At 40.6% G+C, this 15,481-nt stretch overlaps 1 protein-coding gene across 2 annotated transcripts; it reads left to right on the top strand.

The window, feature by feature from the left end:
- Window positions 1-839: 839 nt before the first annotated feature.
- On the top strand, window positions 840-15,110 carry LOC123127738 (lysine--tRNA ligase, chloroplastic/mitochondrial). Of its 2 annotated transcripts, XM_044547554.1 has the most exons (14): window positions 841-1,146; window positions 1,280-1,492; window positions 2,491-2,602; window positions 4,122-4,230; window positions 4,815-4,872; window positions 5,104-5,172; window positions 10,023-10,130; window positions 10,928-11,020; window positions 11,222-11,326; window positions 11,668-11,871; window positions 12,813-12,907; window positions 13,597-13,687; window positions 14,352-14,522; window positions 14,680-15,110. In XM_044547554.1, exons 1-14 carry the CDS (start codon window positions 916-918, stop codon window positions 14,770-14,772), a joined length of 1,752 nt encoding a protein of 583 aa, XP_044403489.1. In that variant the 5' UTR covers window positions 841-915; the 3' UTR covers window positions 14,773-15,110. The 2 variants fall into 2 exon arrangements, with proteins under 2 accessions (XP_044403490.1, XP_044403489.1); XM_044547555.1 differs by lacking the exons at window positions 13,597-13,687; window positions 14,352-14,522; window positions 14,680-15,110 and adding an exon at window positions 13,066-13,566 and having other exon boundaries at window positions 840-1,146.
- The last annotated feature ends 371 nt before the right edge of the window (window positions 15,111-15,481 follow it).

Genomic DNA, 15,481 nt, shown 5'->3' with positions numbered 1-15,481 from the left:
ATTCCAAACTCAATTCTAGCGAGTTAGAATATGACCAAATCAATTCTTTACTATCAGGAAAGAATCAAATGTATTCATGGGTTCCATAAATTCATGAGACTTACAAGAACATATATAGACTCACCAAACTACACAAAATTTATGCCTCCATGCATTAAGTCATCAACGGAAGTTTGAGTTAATTTTATAAAACAATTGTTGAAAGTTTAAATATCAAAGTTTTGTGAAAGAGCATGTGTACAACAGTACAAGTATGTGACTCACCTGCACGAATTAACCAGCTCGTAAGCCAAATGTCGCTCCTCGACGCGCGAGCAACGCCCATAAAGTTTTGAATCTTTTTGTTAATTTTTTTCTAATGTGAGGACTTGGTTCAAAGTGAAAATATCATTTTTTTTGTGAAAAGTCATTTGTATAAGTATGTGGGACTTAGTTCCATGATTTGACCCGCCAATAATCAACATTTCCCTCAACACATGGACAATACCCATAAAGTTTCAAATAATCACATGAAAAGTATAGTGTGAGATTGAATTTGAAATATCGAAGTTTTATGAAAGTCCACCCACGACATACTTATACAACGTGGTCTGCCGTTAAGCTCAAAACAGCTTCCTGGTACATAGAAAATGTTGGACAAATCTCAATTGATTCTGGATTTTTAAGTGTGAACATGAAGTTTGAATTTGTACAGAATGAGTAACTTGCATTTCTGCGCGACATCAAAACATAAATATTTGAATTAAAATCTTTAAGGAAAAACTCAAATTCTAAACTTAGATTTATAATCCAATAAAAAAAAATCTGGAAACGAGGTGCTAGAGAAATCAGAGCCGTATAGCCTTCTTGGAAAACCAACAAAACACCTCAAAATTCGAAGATAACGAACGCATCCACCTGCTCGGATACGCGCTAATGGAGGCGCTGCGGGTATGGAGGGCTTCCTCCAATCTCCTCGGCTTCGCGGCCTCCCGCGCCGCCGCCGCCGCCGCCGCCTCGGCCGGTAGGGCCCACCGTTTCCACATCCGCTGCTGCTCCCCGGCCGCTGCCGCCACCACGAAGCCGCCCCAGGACCGGCGCCGCCGCAGCGCCTCCTCATCCTCCACCTCCGACCGCGACTCTATCCGCGCCATTCGCTTAAAAAAGGTCAGCTCTTCGTCAGCCGCAACTTGCCACGCCTCTGCTTGAACGCTGTTGGGCGCGCCATTCTACTCCCCACAATCTGTGGCCGATACTGCCGTGAATCTGCTCGAGATCAGTAGCTTGTTTGGCTTGCTAGGTCGAGGAGCTAAGAGGGAAGGGTTACGAACCGTACGCGTACAAGTGGGACAGGACTCACACGACCAAGGAGCTTCAGGAGAGGTACACCCATCTCGAGAATGGTGAAGTCTGCACCGAGGCGTCGGTTTCCATTGCTGGTAGGATCGTTGCCCGAAGAGCATTTGGAAAGCTTGTTTTCATGACCATAAGAGACGACTCCGGAACTATTCAGGTTCGTTATTCAAATGATTTGCCATCTATTGCGAGTCAAATTACTTGTGTGAATCAGACAAGGATTGTTGCTTTATAATTTCCCAATAGCAATATGTTTTCCGCCTGAGCTTGTAGTTGAAACTGGCTAAACATGTCATTGCAAATATTAAAATTGGTTGCCCTATGAGTTAGCAAAGTTTGGTCAAAACTCTGGAAATTCAGCTTCTGAGCCGCTGAAATGTGAGCTGTACAATAGTTTGGCAACAAACCAAGTGGAGGTCAAATACAATGATTTGTTTACTTTCAAATAGTAGTTGTCTCAAGAAGCTCTGAACTTAGTGTCACGTATTATTTACTCTTCTTAATATATGTCAATGTTTTTGTGCTCCATTTTTGCATATTATCTAGATGTGTGAGGCATCAGGCATGTGAATGCCTGGATTCAAACAAAAATGAATCAGTATTTGATGTGAGAAATTTGTATTGATTACACATCTGATTCTTATTAAAATATGAGCACATTCTGATGCAGCTTATGATGGATGCAAAGTTGTTTCACCATCCAATTCAAATTCTGTTTGTATGATCTTAACTTGTCAATGTCAGCTTGCCTGGTAGGTAAGCCTAAGATTGCACTAAACACTCTTAATCATGTACTGTGTGGATTTGTTGAGCAATCTTTAATATTCTTGTTGGCTCAGTATGGGATCCATTAGTAAAAGGCCATCAGGTGACATTGTATGTTGTGACTATTGTTTCCATTGGAGTTTGGCTTCTTCCCAATGCAGATGAAGTCTGCTAGATCATGTTCTGCAGTTTGCTATTTGTATTTCTTGTGGCTAGTACTCCCTCCGTAAAGAAATATAAGAGCGTTTAGATCACCATTCTAGTGTTCTAAACGCTCTTATAAATCTTTACAGAGGGAGTAGCTACTAAAACTTTGGCAATTATTCATTTAATTGTTGAAGAGATTTTGTGTGATATACATTTTAAAACTTCCCTTTTGGCAATTGTTAGCTTTACTGTGAGAAAGACAGCCTTACGGAGGAGCAGTTTGAGCAACTGAAGGCATTTATTGATGTTGGCGATATCTTAGGTGCAAGTGGGTCCATAAAGAAGACAGAAAAAGGTTTAGTATTAATAATCCTTATACTGATGTGTGAATACTGTCTATTATATTTGGGATTTTCTATTTGTCAGTTGACTGAGAATGAGTTAATTCTCAGTCGACCGAGTTGCACATTACCAAGCCTAAACTTGCACAGAAAATTCACGTCCAGGAATAGGCTCCATGCATTTTTCCAAACCTAACATTGCACTCAACTGTTCTATGGCAAAGTTTTTTCCCCCTGTTCTCTGTAGGTGTCAAAGTGAACTGTAAGCCTCACATATGAACAAATCTCAGTAAACTCGGTCTATGACCAATGCATTAAACTTCTTAGTGGCAGCACTGATGAGTTCACTGTTCATCATTTGACTTCAGTTTGCAGCATAAGATTGATTTTTATGTATCTATCTGTTTTTTTTTTATCGCGTACTGTGAGGAAAAATCCCACAATTCCAATATATTAAGAGAAAATATCTGCAAGAGTTAAAGGGTCAGAATATGCAAAGAAGCCAACCTAGGGTGGTAGGAAGAGGTCCAGTGTATCAACCTATCTCTATGCTTGATCTTAACCCTATGAGCTAGCAGAGAGATACTATGAACAAAGTTGCAGCGCCATTCTGTAAAAGAGGGCTTGCAGAAATAAAAACCTTGCCATTACGCTGAAGCCAAATGTGGCAGCAAGCTAGAAACACGATCTCAGAGAAGAAAGGCCCCCCAAATCCCTCCCTTGCCGCCCAAGCAATCTGGTGCATTTTGCTACCTCCAGATCAGTCAATTTGCAAATAACTCCACACACGGCAACTAAAATTGTAGAGTCACCTCGTCACATAGTTCTTAAATTTTTCCATCAGAAAAAAGTTGAAATCTCAACTTAGCATGTTAGGTTGTTTCACTATTAAGTGCCTTTTTTTTCCTGTTTAAAAGTCATCTTTATGCAAATAAAGGTGACTTGTTTTTATTCAGATAACCATCTGATTTTTCTCTATTTAAATTTAAACTAAGCAAACCAAATAACCAACCCACTTCGCTATTCCGGAAAATACAACAAAATTGGCTGAGGGATGTTCAGAAAGGCAAAAATGAGGTACATAGCAGAATGCTGCAAAGTTACCAAGGACATGTGTTGGTAGGTCTGGTTATAACATTCGAGCAGCACAAAATCCTTGTGAATGTCTAAAGTTTATGTACATAAAAAAAGTCGACTAACAGGCACTATCACCTGTTGCATTTTTAACTAGAAGAAACTACCATGAGCACACCCCGTGGAGGCCAAGCCTCGAACCTGAGTGGACTGAGCACGCGCACTCGTGCCTCTAGCCAACTGAAGGATGCGCAGTTCTTAAAGTTTATATATATTATGGCAGCTCAATATTATTACCTGGGGTAAACGAGTTCAGTTCATGCCACTTTATATACACATTACAATTTCATATAGTTTTTTGATGTGCTAGTAATCTAGCATGCATTTCGATAGCTCAATATTCACTATAGTTCTTATATTAACCTGCACTTGTATTTGACATGATGGATTTCACTGCAGGGGAACTATCTGTTTATGTCAGCTTTTTCGAAATCCTTACAAAATCCTTACTCCCGCTACCAGATAAGTATCATGGCTTGACAGATGTGGACAAGCGGTATCGCCAAAGGTTAGCTTTTCTTTTGCTTAATATATTGTCCTTTTGTTCCTGAATACACATTTAATACTGTGCTATGTGGCATCTTCATACAAACCATTTGGCAGCTATCAATGGGGCTGGGTCTTAATGTATTTTCTTTGGTTTGACAGATGTTAGGCATCTTTTGTTTTGCTTCATATGTATTTCTATTTGGGGAATTCATGACATTCACATTCATGCTTCTGTTAGCACTTAGCACACTAGTATCTGGTGAAACATTAATGTGACAAATGTTCTCCAATGATATACATGAATTATATCAGTCATTTTTAGTATATTACAATTTACAGATACTCACTATCGATCACATCCTATTACAATGGCATAAATGGTTCAATGGTCCTTTTTGCTAATCTATTACTTACATTTGTCTGCCCCCTGCTGCAATAATGCATGCTGTTTAAACTGAAAACTGGATCCTAGCCTTCTAGATTCATGTCACTTTTATTTGATTAAATGTGATTTACTTACCTTGTTATGTCTTTACAATTTTTGTTTCAGTATCTATGAGCTATGACAACTATTATTCATATATTCCAAAATTCATATGTCAGGTACATTGACATGATTGCAAATCCTGAGGTTGCTGATGTGTTTCGAACAAGAGCAAAGGTACTGAATACTGTTGTACATAGAAACATATTTTCCTTGGGGAAACAGAGGTAGATTGTGGAACACCAAACAGAGTCCTGTCATTTGTACTATGTTGGATAGTAAGATGAGATCACATCCTCAGTTCATCCAAAAGTACCCAGTTTGATGAATATGACGGACTGGCAGTGGCATGCATCATTTGTGAAAGTTACCTTCTATTGTTATCTTAGCTATTTTCATTTCTCATAGGTTGTTTCTGAAATCCGCAAGACAATGGAATCATTTGGGTTCATTGAAGTTGAAACGCCAGTTCTACAGGTTTGGTTTCTGTATATTCTTTAAATTATCACTCTGCAGGATTAATCAGTGATGTAATTTCTGATTTCTAGCTTGATAAGAGGGCATTGATGAGGTCATATATGTTAAATTTAAGTTGCTGCTTATTCTTATATAGAAAGTGGGTGTAGCCTGTGTAACCAACTAGCCAAGTATTCTTTGTCGGTTTAAACAAACAGAGCTGATGAAGTCCCTGGTTTGTTTTTTTACAGTTCAACTGCATATCTAGTCTGTTTTCTTAAACTTGAATCTAGATGTTGAATCTTTAATCTTTTATCTTGTTAACCTTGTGTCTAGGATTACCATATGTATAACTCATAGTTTAGTTTACTTGGTGGTAGTCATGCTGTTGCACAAAACTATTTTGCCAACCTTGCATGTTAATATGTTACGCTTCTAATAATTCTATTTCAAACAAATTCTTTTCTAAAAGGGCTAATTTTGTTTTATATCTATTTTACAGTACATACAGATAAGACGAAACTTCTCCGTGCTCAATACTTAAAATTTGTTCTACTCAACATATTTTTTCTCTAACAGGCTTGTTAGTGTTTGTCATTTTATTAGAAGAAAACACCAAAGATGGTGGTATTCTTACAAAGCCAGCAAGTGAAAAAGAAAAAGAAGCAAAAATTACTGTACAGATCCTAGAGCTACAGGCTTTGGGATAATACTCCGGGTTGGGCCAGGCTTTGCGCCCAAACTCAAAACGACAAGCCTGAGCCTAGCATGTAACATGTAAACAGTAGCATTTTCAATTAAAATTTAGTATTGGTTTAATCATTTTTGGATAAACAGTATCGTCACAGTGTGTTTAATAAAAGACTACATTTTAAGTATTTTGGGCTTAAGAGCCCTGCTTCACGGAAAACGTGGATCCAGGCCCTGCGGCGGGCTTTTGGGCTGGGCCCGTTGGGCTGCAGTGCCCATGCTCAGGCCTACATTTGAGCAAGAAGACGCGTAACACCCCTCTAACTTCATCTCAGGCATGCATACTTACAACTTACTGTTGTACATGACAAAAACATGTAACACGGATTGGGAATGAGAGAATTCTTCTCTGACACCTTTTTGATCTTAGATTGACAATAAAAGCAGTATAACACATGATAAGAGAGCCATCCCACTTTTGAGCGAGTGAAGCTGGCAGCAGGCAAGGTCTTACTAGTTGTGTTGGGGCTAAGATACCAAAGCAATAACCTTACCTAACAAGGCTACCGTAGATTAATTCTCTGGGTTTGTTGGACTGGAAGTGCATATACACTTGTTTGTACAAGGACAACTAGCTTCAAGCATCTGGATATTGGATCCCGATCAGCTTGTCAGGATAATCTCTGCTTGATCCTATCTAGATTATTGTTGCTTTCCAGTAATTGGTATCAGAAATTTAATTTCATAATGCGTATTTAGTTTATTCGAAGCAACATATTTATGATTGATGGTCGAAGTGTCACCTTGGAGACTGATAAAGAACGACCTACATTGTGACCCAGAGGCAGTAGAAACGGTGTAAAGTCAAAAGCCCACAAAACATATAGTTTATGTAATGTCCAATATGTTGTTTTAATCAGTGGCGGAGAACGATTTTTTTTGAGGTGGGGCGAACCTTGCACCAACAACCACCGTGACATCATGCCACCCGACAGTAGCCGCCAGGAACACAACCACGCCGTTGTTGCTCACCTTCGTCCTATGCAAACACGTCTACGTCCACGACTGAGCCCTATCTAGCCTTCGCTGCTCCCGTTGTTCGCCCGACCATTGCCACCTGCAATGGATACTAGCGCTATGGTTGGCCGGTCACTAACATGGTGTGCGTGGCGGAGTTAGGAGTGAAGCAAAGCCCGGCCCAAGAAACCACTGCACCTGCAATGGATACTAGCGCTAGGGTTGAACGGTTGCTAACGTGGTGCGTGTGGCGGAGTAAGGAATGAAGCAAAGCAACAACAACAACAACAACAACAACAACAACAACAACAACAACAACAAAAGTCCCAAACAAGTTGGGGTAGGCTAGAGGTGAAACCCATAAGATCTCGCGACCAACTCATGGTTCTGGCACATGGATAGCAAGCTTCCATGCACCCCTGTCCATGGCTAGTTCTTCGGCGATACTCCAATCCTTCAGATCTCTCTTTACGGACTCCTCCCATGTCAAATTCAGTCTACCCTGACCTCTCTTGACATTATCCGCATGCTTTAGCCGTCCGCTATGCACTGGAGCTTCTGGAGGCCTGCGATGAATATGCCCAAACCATCTCAGACAATGTTGGACAAGCTTCTCTTCAAGTGGTGCTACCCCAACTCTATCTCGTATATCATCATTCCGGACTCGATCCTTCCTCGTGTGGCCACACGTCCATCTCAACATGCGCATCTCCGCCACACCTAACTGTTGAACATGTCGCCTTTTAGTCGGCCAACACTCAGCGCCATACAACATTGCGGGTCGAACCGCCGTCCTATAGAACTTGCCTTCTAGCTTTTGTGACCCTCTCGTCACAGAGAATGCCAGAAGCTTGGCGCCACTTCATCCATCCGGCATTCGATGGTTCACATCTTCATCAATACTCCCATCCTTCTGCAGCATTGACCCCAAATATCGAAAGGTGTCCTTCTGAGGCACCACCTTCCCATCAAGACTAACCTCCTCCTCGCAACTAGTAGTACTGAAACCGCACCTCATGTACTCGGTTTTAGTTCTACTAAGCCTGAAATCTTCCGATTCCAAGGTTTGTCTCCATAACTCTAACTTCCTATTGACCCCGTCCGACTATCGTCAACTAGCACCACATCATCCGCAAAGAGCATCCACCATGGGATATCTCATTGTATATCCCTTGTGATCTCATCCATCACCAAAGCAAAAAGATAAGGGCTCAAAGCTGACCCTTGATGCAGTCCCATCTTAATCGGGAAGTCATCAGTGTCGACATCACTTGTTCGAACACTTGTCACAACATTATCGTACATGTCCTTGATGAGACTAATGTACTTTGCTGGGACTTTGTGTTTCTCCAAGGTTCACCACATGACATTCCGTGGTATCTTATCATAGGACTTCTCCAAGTCAATGAACACCATATGCAGGTCCTTCTTTTGCTCCCTGTATCTCTCCATAAGTTGTCGTACCAATAAAATGGCTTCGACCTCCTAGGCATGAAACCAAACTGATTTTTGGTCACGCTTGTCATTCTTCTTAAGCGGTGCTCAATGACTCTCTCCCATAGCTTCATTGTATGGCTCATTAAATTCCACAGTCATTAGTACAACTCTGAACACTCCCCTTGTTCTTGAAGATTGGTACTAATATACTCCGTCTCCATTCTTCTGGCATCTTGTTTGCCCGAGAAATGAGGTTGAAAAGCTTGGTTAGCCATACTATCGCCATGTCCCCGAGGCCTTTCCACACCTCAATGGGGATACAATCAGGGTCCATCACCTTGCCTCCTTTCATCCTTTTTAAAGCCTCCTTGACCTTAGACTCCTGGATTCGCCGCACAAAATGTCTGCTGGTATCATCAAAGGAGGGAATGAAGCAAAGCCTGGCCCAAAAAAAGTCAACGACATGAAATAACTTTGCTACTCTCTTCAATCCATATTAATTGTTGCTGCTTTAATATGGATTGGAGGGTGTACTTATAACTACTCGAGAAATACTTAATAACATTCCTAAAAAATACCACATACAAAATAAAGCTTAATTTTTTTTAATAATTTAAGTTCAATGCTTAACAAACTAACATGAAATGAATTTGATATAAAGATGTTTCAATTAAGTTCTATAGGACATAGAAACTAGATGATACTCCGCACGTTGTTGCGGGAATATTTGCAACATATTTCAATGTGATTTGTTGTATGAAGCATGAATATTTGAAGTAATACTATAAAAAGCTAAAATGAAAATACATATAATTTATTATGTTTCATTACTATATAGTTGTAAAATGTTTATTAAATAGATAGCATAATAGAATGAAAATTCTCATGTATTTTTGCATATTGAGATGGGTCTTTTTCCATGCATGTTTCATGATGAAGTTGCATGCTTGCATGTTGAGAGACATATGGTAGTGGGGGTGGGCCTTTTCTCATGCATGTTGTGAGATGATGTGGCATGCTTGCATGTTGAGAGAAATAGTTAGTGGGGGCTAGCTATTTAGGTATAGAAGATACATACACTACACTAGGACTGCATGCACTAGGGCAGCCAGGCAGGGAACGCCGTGGCCACGCGTCGGTAAACGGCGGCCGGGACGTTCCCTCGCTGCACTCACGAAAGATGGCGGGCTCGAGATCAGGGGAGTTGTGGGGAGTCCGGAACGGTAGCCGCCGGCGCCATGGGAGCAGCCAATCAGGGAAGTGCCGGCGGCGTGTTGGAGGTTTGGAGCGCCTGGTGCGTGTGTGTAGAGGACGTTCGCTTCCCGTGTGTGGGTCGGTAGATGCTTCCGTGATTGGGCCTTTGTTTTCCGGGCTGTGCTGGGCTGTACCTCACGCCCTCCCTTTTCTTTCTTTTCTTCTCTGCCATCCAGGGATGTATGCGACTGGAGTCTGGATGTATGCGTACGCATCAATGCAGCGTATACTAATATAAAAATTTCTGTGCCAAATCAAGGTAGGGCGGACACCTGACCTCGCCCTACCGGCTCCTCCGGCTGTGGTTTTAATAACGCATTAATGATATCAGCATATAGCTAAGCCAAATGGGGGCACAATCTAGTATAATAGCACTAAGAAATGATCTTGTTCTTTTGTAACTTTTTTTTTTGCCTATGTTCACTTTTAGAGTCTTCTCTGACCTTTTTTTTTCTTGAAACGGGAAAATATAGGGAGAAGCAGGTGGCGCTGAAGCAAGACCTTTTATAACTCACCATAACTCCCTCCAAAGGGATCTTTACTTGAGGATTGCAACGGAGCTGCATTTGAAAAGAATGCTGGTGAGATCACAATGCCGTTTTTCCCCTCTACCTTTTGGAAGTTTGGCTTTTCCTTAAACTAGTCTATAGTAGTGTCCTTTCCTGCGATACAATTCCTTCCATTTTAATGAGTAAATTTACTACTGCAAGCTGCCTCTATATGCTTGTTAGATCAACCTGATCTAGTTTAACGTGTTAAATTAGTAATATACTGTAATTGTTTACCAACAAGCTTGTAAGTTTCTTTTCTAGATTGTTTATGTGCATATTTCTTGACTTGGTTAAATTGAATTTGTCTCAATATGTTCGTGGAATAGTCACGAGATGTAAGTTGAAGAAAAATTTATATGTTAAGCTACAATTGTCTTGGAGCGTTACTTTTGGAGTACATTTCTAGTTTGGCACTTTGCACCATGCAACTGGTGTTTACATTTTCATTCATCTGTTTCTAAGTCTTTGAAGGAGTTAAAAAAAATGTATGCACCTAAAATCAGGTGCTCCCTTGCGAGCTCGGCCGTTGGATCTTTGATACAGCGGACATGTGAGGTGCTCCAAATTTTTTGCAAGAAGCCCCTCAAGAAGTCACTAAATGACGTGCAGGTCCAGGGGCTCCCGAGATGTCCGCTGGATCGAGATCCAACGGCTGAGGTCGCACGGAGCACGTGAGCATAGGTGCTCCCGGAGCACCAGATATTCTCCCCTGTTGGAACATTCCCTATGGGGGGAACTAACATGTGTTCTTACAATTTCAAAAGGCCATGCCCCAGCGCCAAACTTCTATTTACTTACCAGTTTATGAGTACTATTGGCAAATGCAGGTTGGAGGGCTCGAGAAAGTTTATGAGATTGGGAGAATATTCCGAAATGAAGGCATCTCTACTCGTCATAATCCTGAATTTACCACCATTGAAGTAAATGATCCTTTTCTCTCATATTTTTTTTCCGTTCTGTTGTTTAGCTCTCCTTTTTTGGGGAGCGCGAGCTATCTTGTAGCTTAATTGCTCTATCTCTACCTTTCCATTTTCCACGCCCTTTTCTCTTCCTCCCTTTTTGCTTCCAGAATGTGCTACTTTAAATAAGGTCTCACTTGCTCCCTTATATTTGGAAGCTAGATGTATGAAGCATATTCAGACTATGAAAGCATGATGAATTTGGCCGAAGAAATCGTAACTCGATGTGCTATGGCTACGACTGGAAAGCTTAAGATTGATTACCAGGTAATGTGTTTCAAGTCTATCTAAAGTATGAGCATATGTTGTGCTGCATTATGTGAGTGAATTTGGATTGTCAAGACAAGTATCACATCAAAATCATGTCATCATTTGTTGCTCATATCACTGCTTTACTAAACCTCGTTTTTTGTTGTCGTTTCTATCTGAGTGGAACTCATTGGCAGTTATTCTTGCCATCAATGATGCTCTACTTTGCCTGACCTGGATTACCCTATGCAGATTAGCACTGGACACATGCACACTCAACGCAAATACTTAAACCACACATATGTACTTATCTCTGTATTCCTTTCACTCCATGAACTGCCGTATTTACTATCAAGCAGGGAACTGAAATCTCTCTGGAAAGACCATGGAGAAGGGAAACCATGCATCGTCTTGTCGAAGAAGCAACAGGAGTAGACTTCAATAGCTTTGGAGATGTTGAATCTGCTAAGAATGCTGCAAAAGGGCTGCTGGGGTTCAAAACAGAGAGCAGTGAGAATACTTCATTGCAAGCTTGTTCATCTGTTGGACATGTTCTCAACGAGGTATTTCTCAAATTCTGTTTCCTACAACTGTTTCAAAATTTACTATGCTGATGCATTAGAACTTTGTGAAGAATTTCTGTTTTGGCTTCTTAATCTGGGTTCAAGTTCATTTTAGACGGCATTTTGAGAACCCTTTTAGTCAAACCTCAACTCCAGGGTTTGGTTCAGAACAAGCATTCAGAGTCGGATCAGATTGTAAGCCTACAAAAAGAAAGTTAGATATTAGTTTGGGAGTGCAGAGTTTGCAGGAATGCACTATCATTCTGTCATTGACTGTTGCCATGTTCACCGGTGTGAGGCTCTGGCCCAGCTTCTTTACACTCTAGTTGGAACCGAACAAAGCTGTATGCTATATTTTGCAACAAGCAAGATGCTTATAGATTCGATTTTCATTGGTGTATATTCCTTACTGCAAGCCAGCAGCACACCAATACAAACACCGTTTTTGAAATCTGCTATAATTGTGCAAACCAAATTACTCTCAAGTGAAGTGAACTACTCCCTCCTTATCAAAATATAAGACGTTTTTGCAGTTCAAATTAGATTTTGGTAGAGGTAGTACTGAACTTTCTGTTAGCTGTATGTCTTTGTTTCCTATATTCTTGAACCAATCTTTCTTTTAAGGATGTACTTTCTACAGATAATTGAATAAAAATGTCATCCTAGGAAGTTTACAACTAATAAAATATACTTCTGTTAGTTTATGCATAAGAACTTAACTAATACAGGTTAAGGGATTTGAAAATCCACATATACTTCAACAGGAACATGCAGTAACTGTAAGTGCATGTTCAGTTGCAATTTGAGTAGAACACATATCCCTTCGAAACTGCAGAATTTTCAATGCATAGTATATGATGTGATAATTTCATTAGTGTTTAAACTTTAAAGTTGTTTGATTGAGCTGAGAGTTGATTATACAATTCTATATCATATGCCAGGTCTTTGAGACTGTTGTTGAATCAACTCTTGTTCAACCAACATTTGTTCTTGACTACCCAGTTGAGATATCACCATTAGCGAAACCACATCGGAGGTAATTCTGTTAATTTGGAAAAGCTATGTGTTCCAAAATTATTGCTACAAGTACTCATTTGCTTTATTAGTGATATAGTGTAATATGTCTCCCTGTTTTATTATCGACTTAATATTATCCACTGAAAGTTCTCCTTTTGTAATGCAAATGACCGACAGGGACAAATACCATTACGAATCAAGTATAGTCGAAGTACAGCTTTGTCCAAAATCATTGCTACAATGTTACAGATCAACTGAGTTTCCAAAAGAACCACAACTTAATTTCAAAGTAACAATAATATTTGGAAAATATCAGAGGCAACAGAGAACAATTTAATAGGATAGTGGCAAATAAGGGCCATTTCCTTAAGGTATCACCACATACCACTTTTCACTGATCCAGCCAGTTAGGAATGCTCTGATTCAGCCGGTTAGGAATGCTCTGGTTTGTGCCAATCAGGAATTGAGAGTGCCAGTAGTCTCTGCATAAAGAACTATCAAACTGGAGATCAACATTGACACAGAGGGACTGCGTACAGTTTTGTTCGAGCATATCCCTTCAAGTTACAACTGCAATACACTATGCTGGACACAAATGACCTTTCTATATGAACTGTTCATATTGTGTAATTTGATGATTTGGACAGGATTCAGGTTTCGGTTGCTAGCAACTGAAATGATCATAACAGCTCTTCTCTCTTATCGTAGGTATGCTGGTCTTACTGAACGATTTGAACTTTTTGTATGTGGCCGTGAAATTGGAAATGCATTTTCTGAGCTCACAGACCCAATTGATCAGGTGCGAATTTGTTTGCTTTCTTAATGCATGTCAGAGTGCCATTATCACATTTTCCATGTAAAGCTGCACTTCACATTAGCATAAACAACGCTTAGCGCGCATGACAAATTATGCTAGAAATATGTCAAGTTTTGGTCCGTGGTGATTAGCTGATTATATGTGTAAACACAGTAATTTATTTGTACCATTTTCACTAGACAGATTTCAGAAATATTCACTGTTGCTATGGGAACTACGAGTAATAATGTAAAAGGGAGCTCGGTATTAGAAAATTTCAGTTCTAATGACCTTGAGTGAAACTAAAGAGCCGTCCTTCTGGAAATACTTGATTTGCAGTGAGAAATTGATGTGTTGGCATGTAAGTATGATTATCATTTTTGGCCTTACTAGGAAGGTTTATCAAATTTGATGGCATAGGCCAAATCAACATTGCTGGTTAACTTGCAAAAGGCACCATCATGTACCCAAACAGGGCTCTAAGTCATCCTCCCAAAGCTCCCACCTTACCTGAAAATGTGGAGGGTGGTGAAATTACAGTTCTGTCCCTGACCCCTGAATGATAAGACATGTTTGATTTAGCTAAATCTTACTGTACATTGGCTTGATGAAAGATCCTTTGGCAAAGTATGCTAGACTGTAACAATCACTTTATTTTCTGCTGCAGAGGAGTCGTTTTGAAAATCAAATAAAGCAGCACAATGCTAAACGTGCTGCGATGGATAAGAATGTGAAATCGGACGAGAGTAAGGGGGATGATGAGTATTCCTATGAAGTTTCCTTGGATGAAGACTTCTTGACTTCTCTGGAATATGGAATGCCACCTGCTTCCGGAATGGTATAATCCTTAAATTATCTGCAAGTGCAGTTTTCTTCTTCTTCGTGTTTTACCTTCGATAGGCTGTCAGCAAGTTTTCACTGAGCTATTTATTCATCATCATTACTATATGCATGTGAACTACGTACTAATTTGTGTGGAATCTTTCAACTTTTAGGGCCTTGGTATCGACCGGTTAGTAATGCTTTTGACAAACTCTGCCAGCATAAGGGACGTTATCGCCTTTCCAGTCCTGAAGCTTCAGCAATAGGACCTTTGCTCAATGTGAGAGATGCAATTTTGACAATGCCGAGCCGAGAAGAGATTCGGCGCATCCTGTGTCTTATGTTGAAGCAGTTGTGTTGTGTCTGACCAATATTTCGACTGGTAGATCTTGTGTGCAATTATATACTGCTCATTACTTCATTGGTAAACGGATGGGGAGGAGGGTCGAGAGTGTTAGGCGAAATAGTCACTAGTTGCCTACGCTGGAATAAAAAACCGGTTCACATATTTATGGTTTCCTACAAGTACTCTTAGGTTGGAATGCTACGAATGTAAACGATACCTCTTCAATTGAAAGGGCAGTCTTGTCCATTTTTGTTAAAACCACGTGACCCAGTCGATCATCTTGTAGGTATAATCAGTTAGCAGCAACCAAGTCAATCATCTTCTCGATCTGATCAGTTAAATCCCCTCCGTGTGTCCCAGATTTTTTAAACCGTTGGCTAATTTGCCCCTCCCTCCATGCAGCCTGCCTCCGAATTCTCCCAGCGGCAGCCTCCAAATCATTCTTCACTGCAGTCTGTAGGGCAAGTTGATTAAGTGACGGGGGAAACACTCAAAGTCATCATGTATGTGCATCCATCAGGTAGACTATGCGTTGTACGATCGTCTGTTGGAAAGCGCATGCGCTGCGGCTGCGAACCAGGCGTGGCGTGGTGCTTGCCGCCGTGGAACAGGGCGGCGTCCATCGAGGA

The sequence above is a fragment of the Triticum aestivum genome, chromosome 6A (assembly GCF_018294505.1).
Source record: "Triticum aestivum cultivar Chinese Spring chromosome 6A, IWGSC CS RefSeq v2.1, whole genome shotgun sequence".
NCBI classification, from domain to species: domain Eukaryota; kingdom Viridiplantae; phylum Streptophyta; class Magnoliopsida; order Poales; family Poaceae; genus Triticum; species Triticum aestivum.
This window is presented reverse-complemented; position numbering and strand designations above follow the sequence as displayed.

Excerpts from the sequence above, each read along its gene's own strand:
- LOC123127738 (XM_044547554.1), top strand. The coding sequence starts at position 916 with ATGGAGGCGCTGCGGGTATGGAGGGCTTCCTCCAATCTCCTCGGCTTC. Across the intron at positions 5,173-10,022 it reads TTGAAACGCCAGTTCTACAG|GGAGAAGCAGGTGGCGCTGA; the intron begins GTTTGGTTTCTG and ends GGGAAAATATAG. Across the intron at positions 11,872-12,812 it reads TTGGACATGTTCTCAACGAG|GTCTTTGAGACTGTTGTTGA; the intron begins GTATTTCTCAAA and ends ATCATATGCCAG.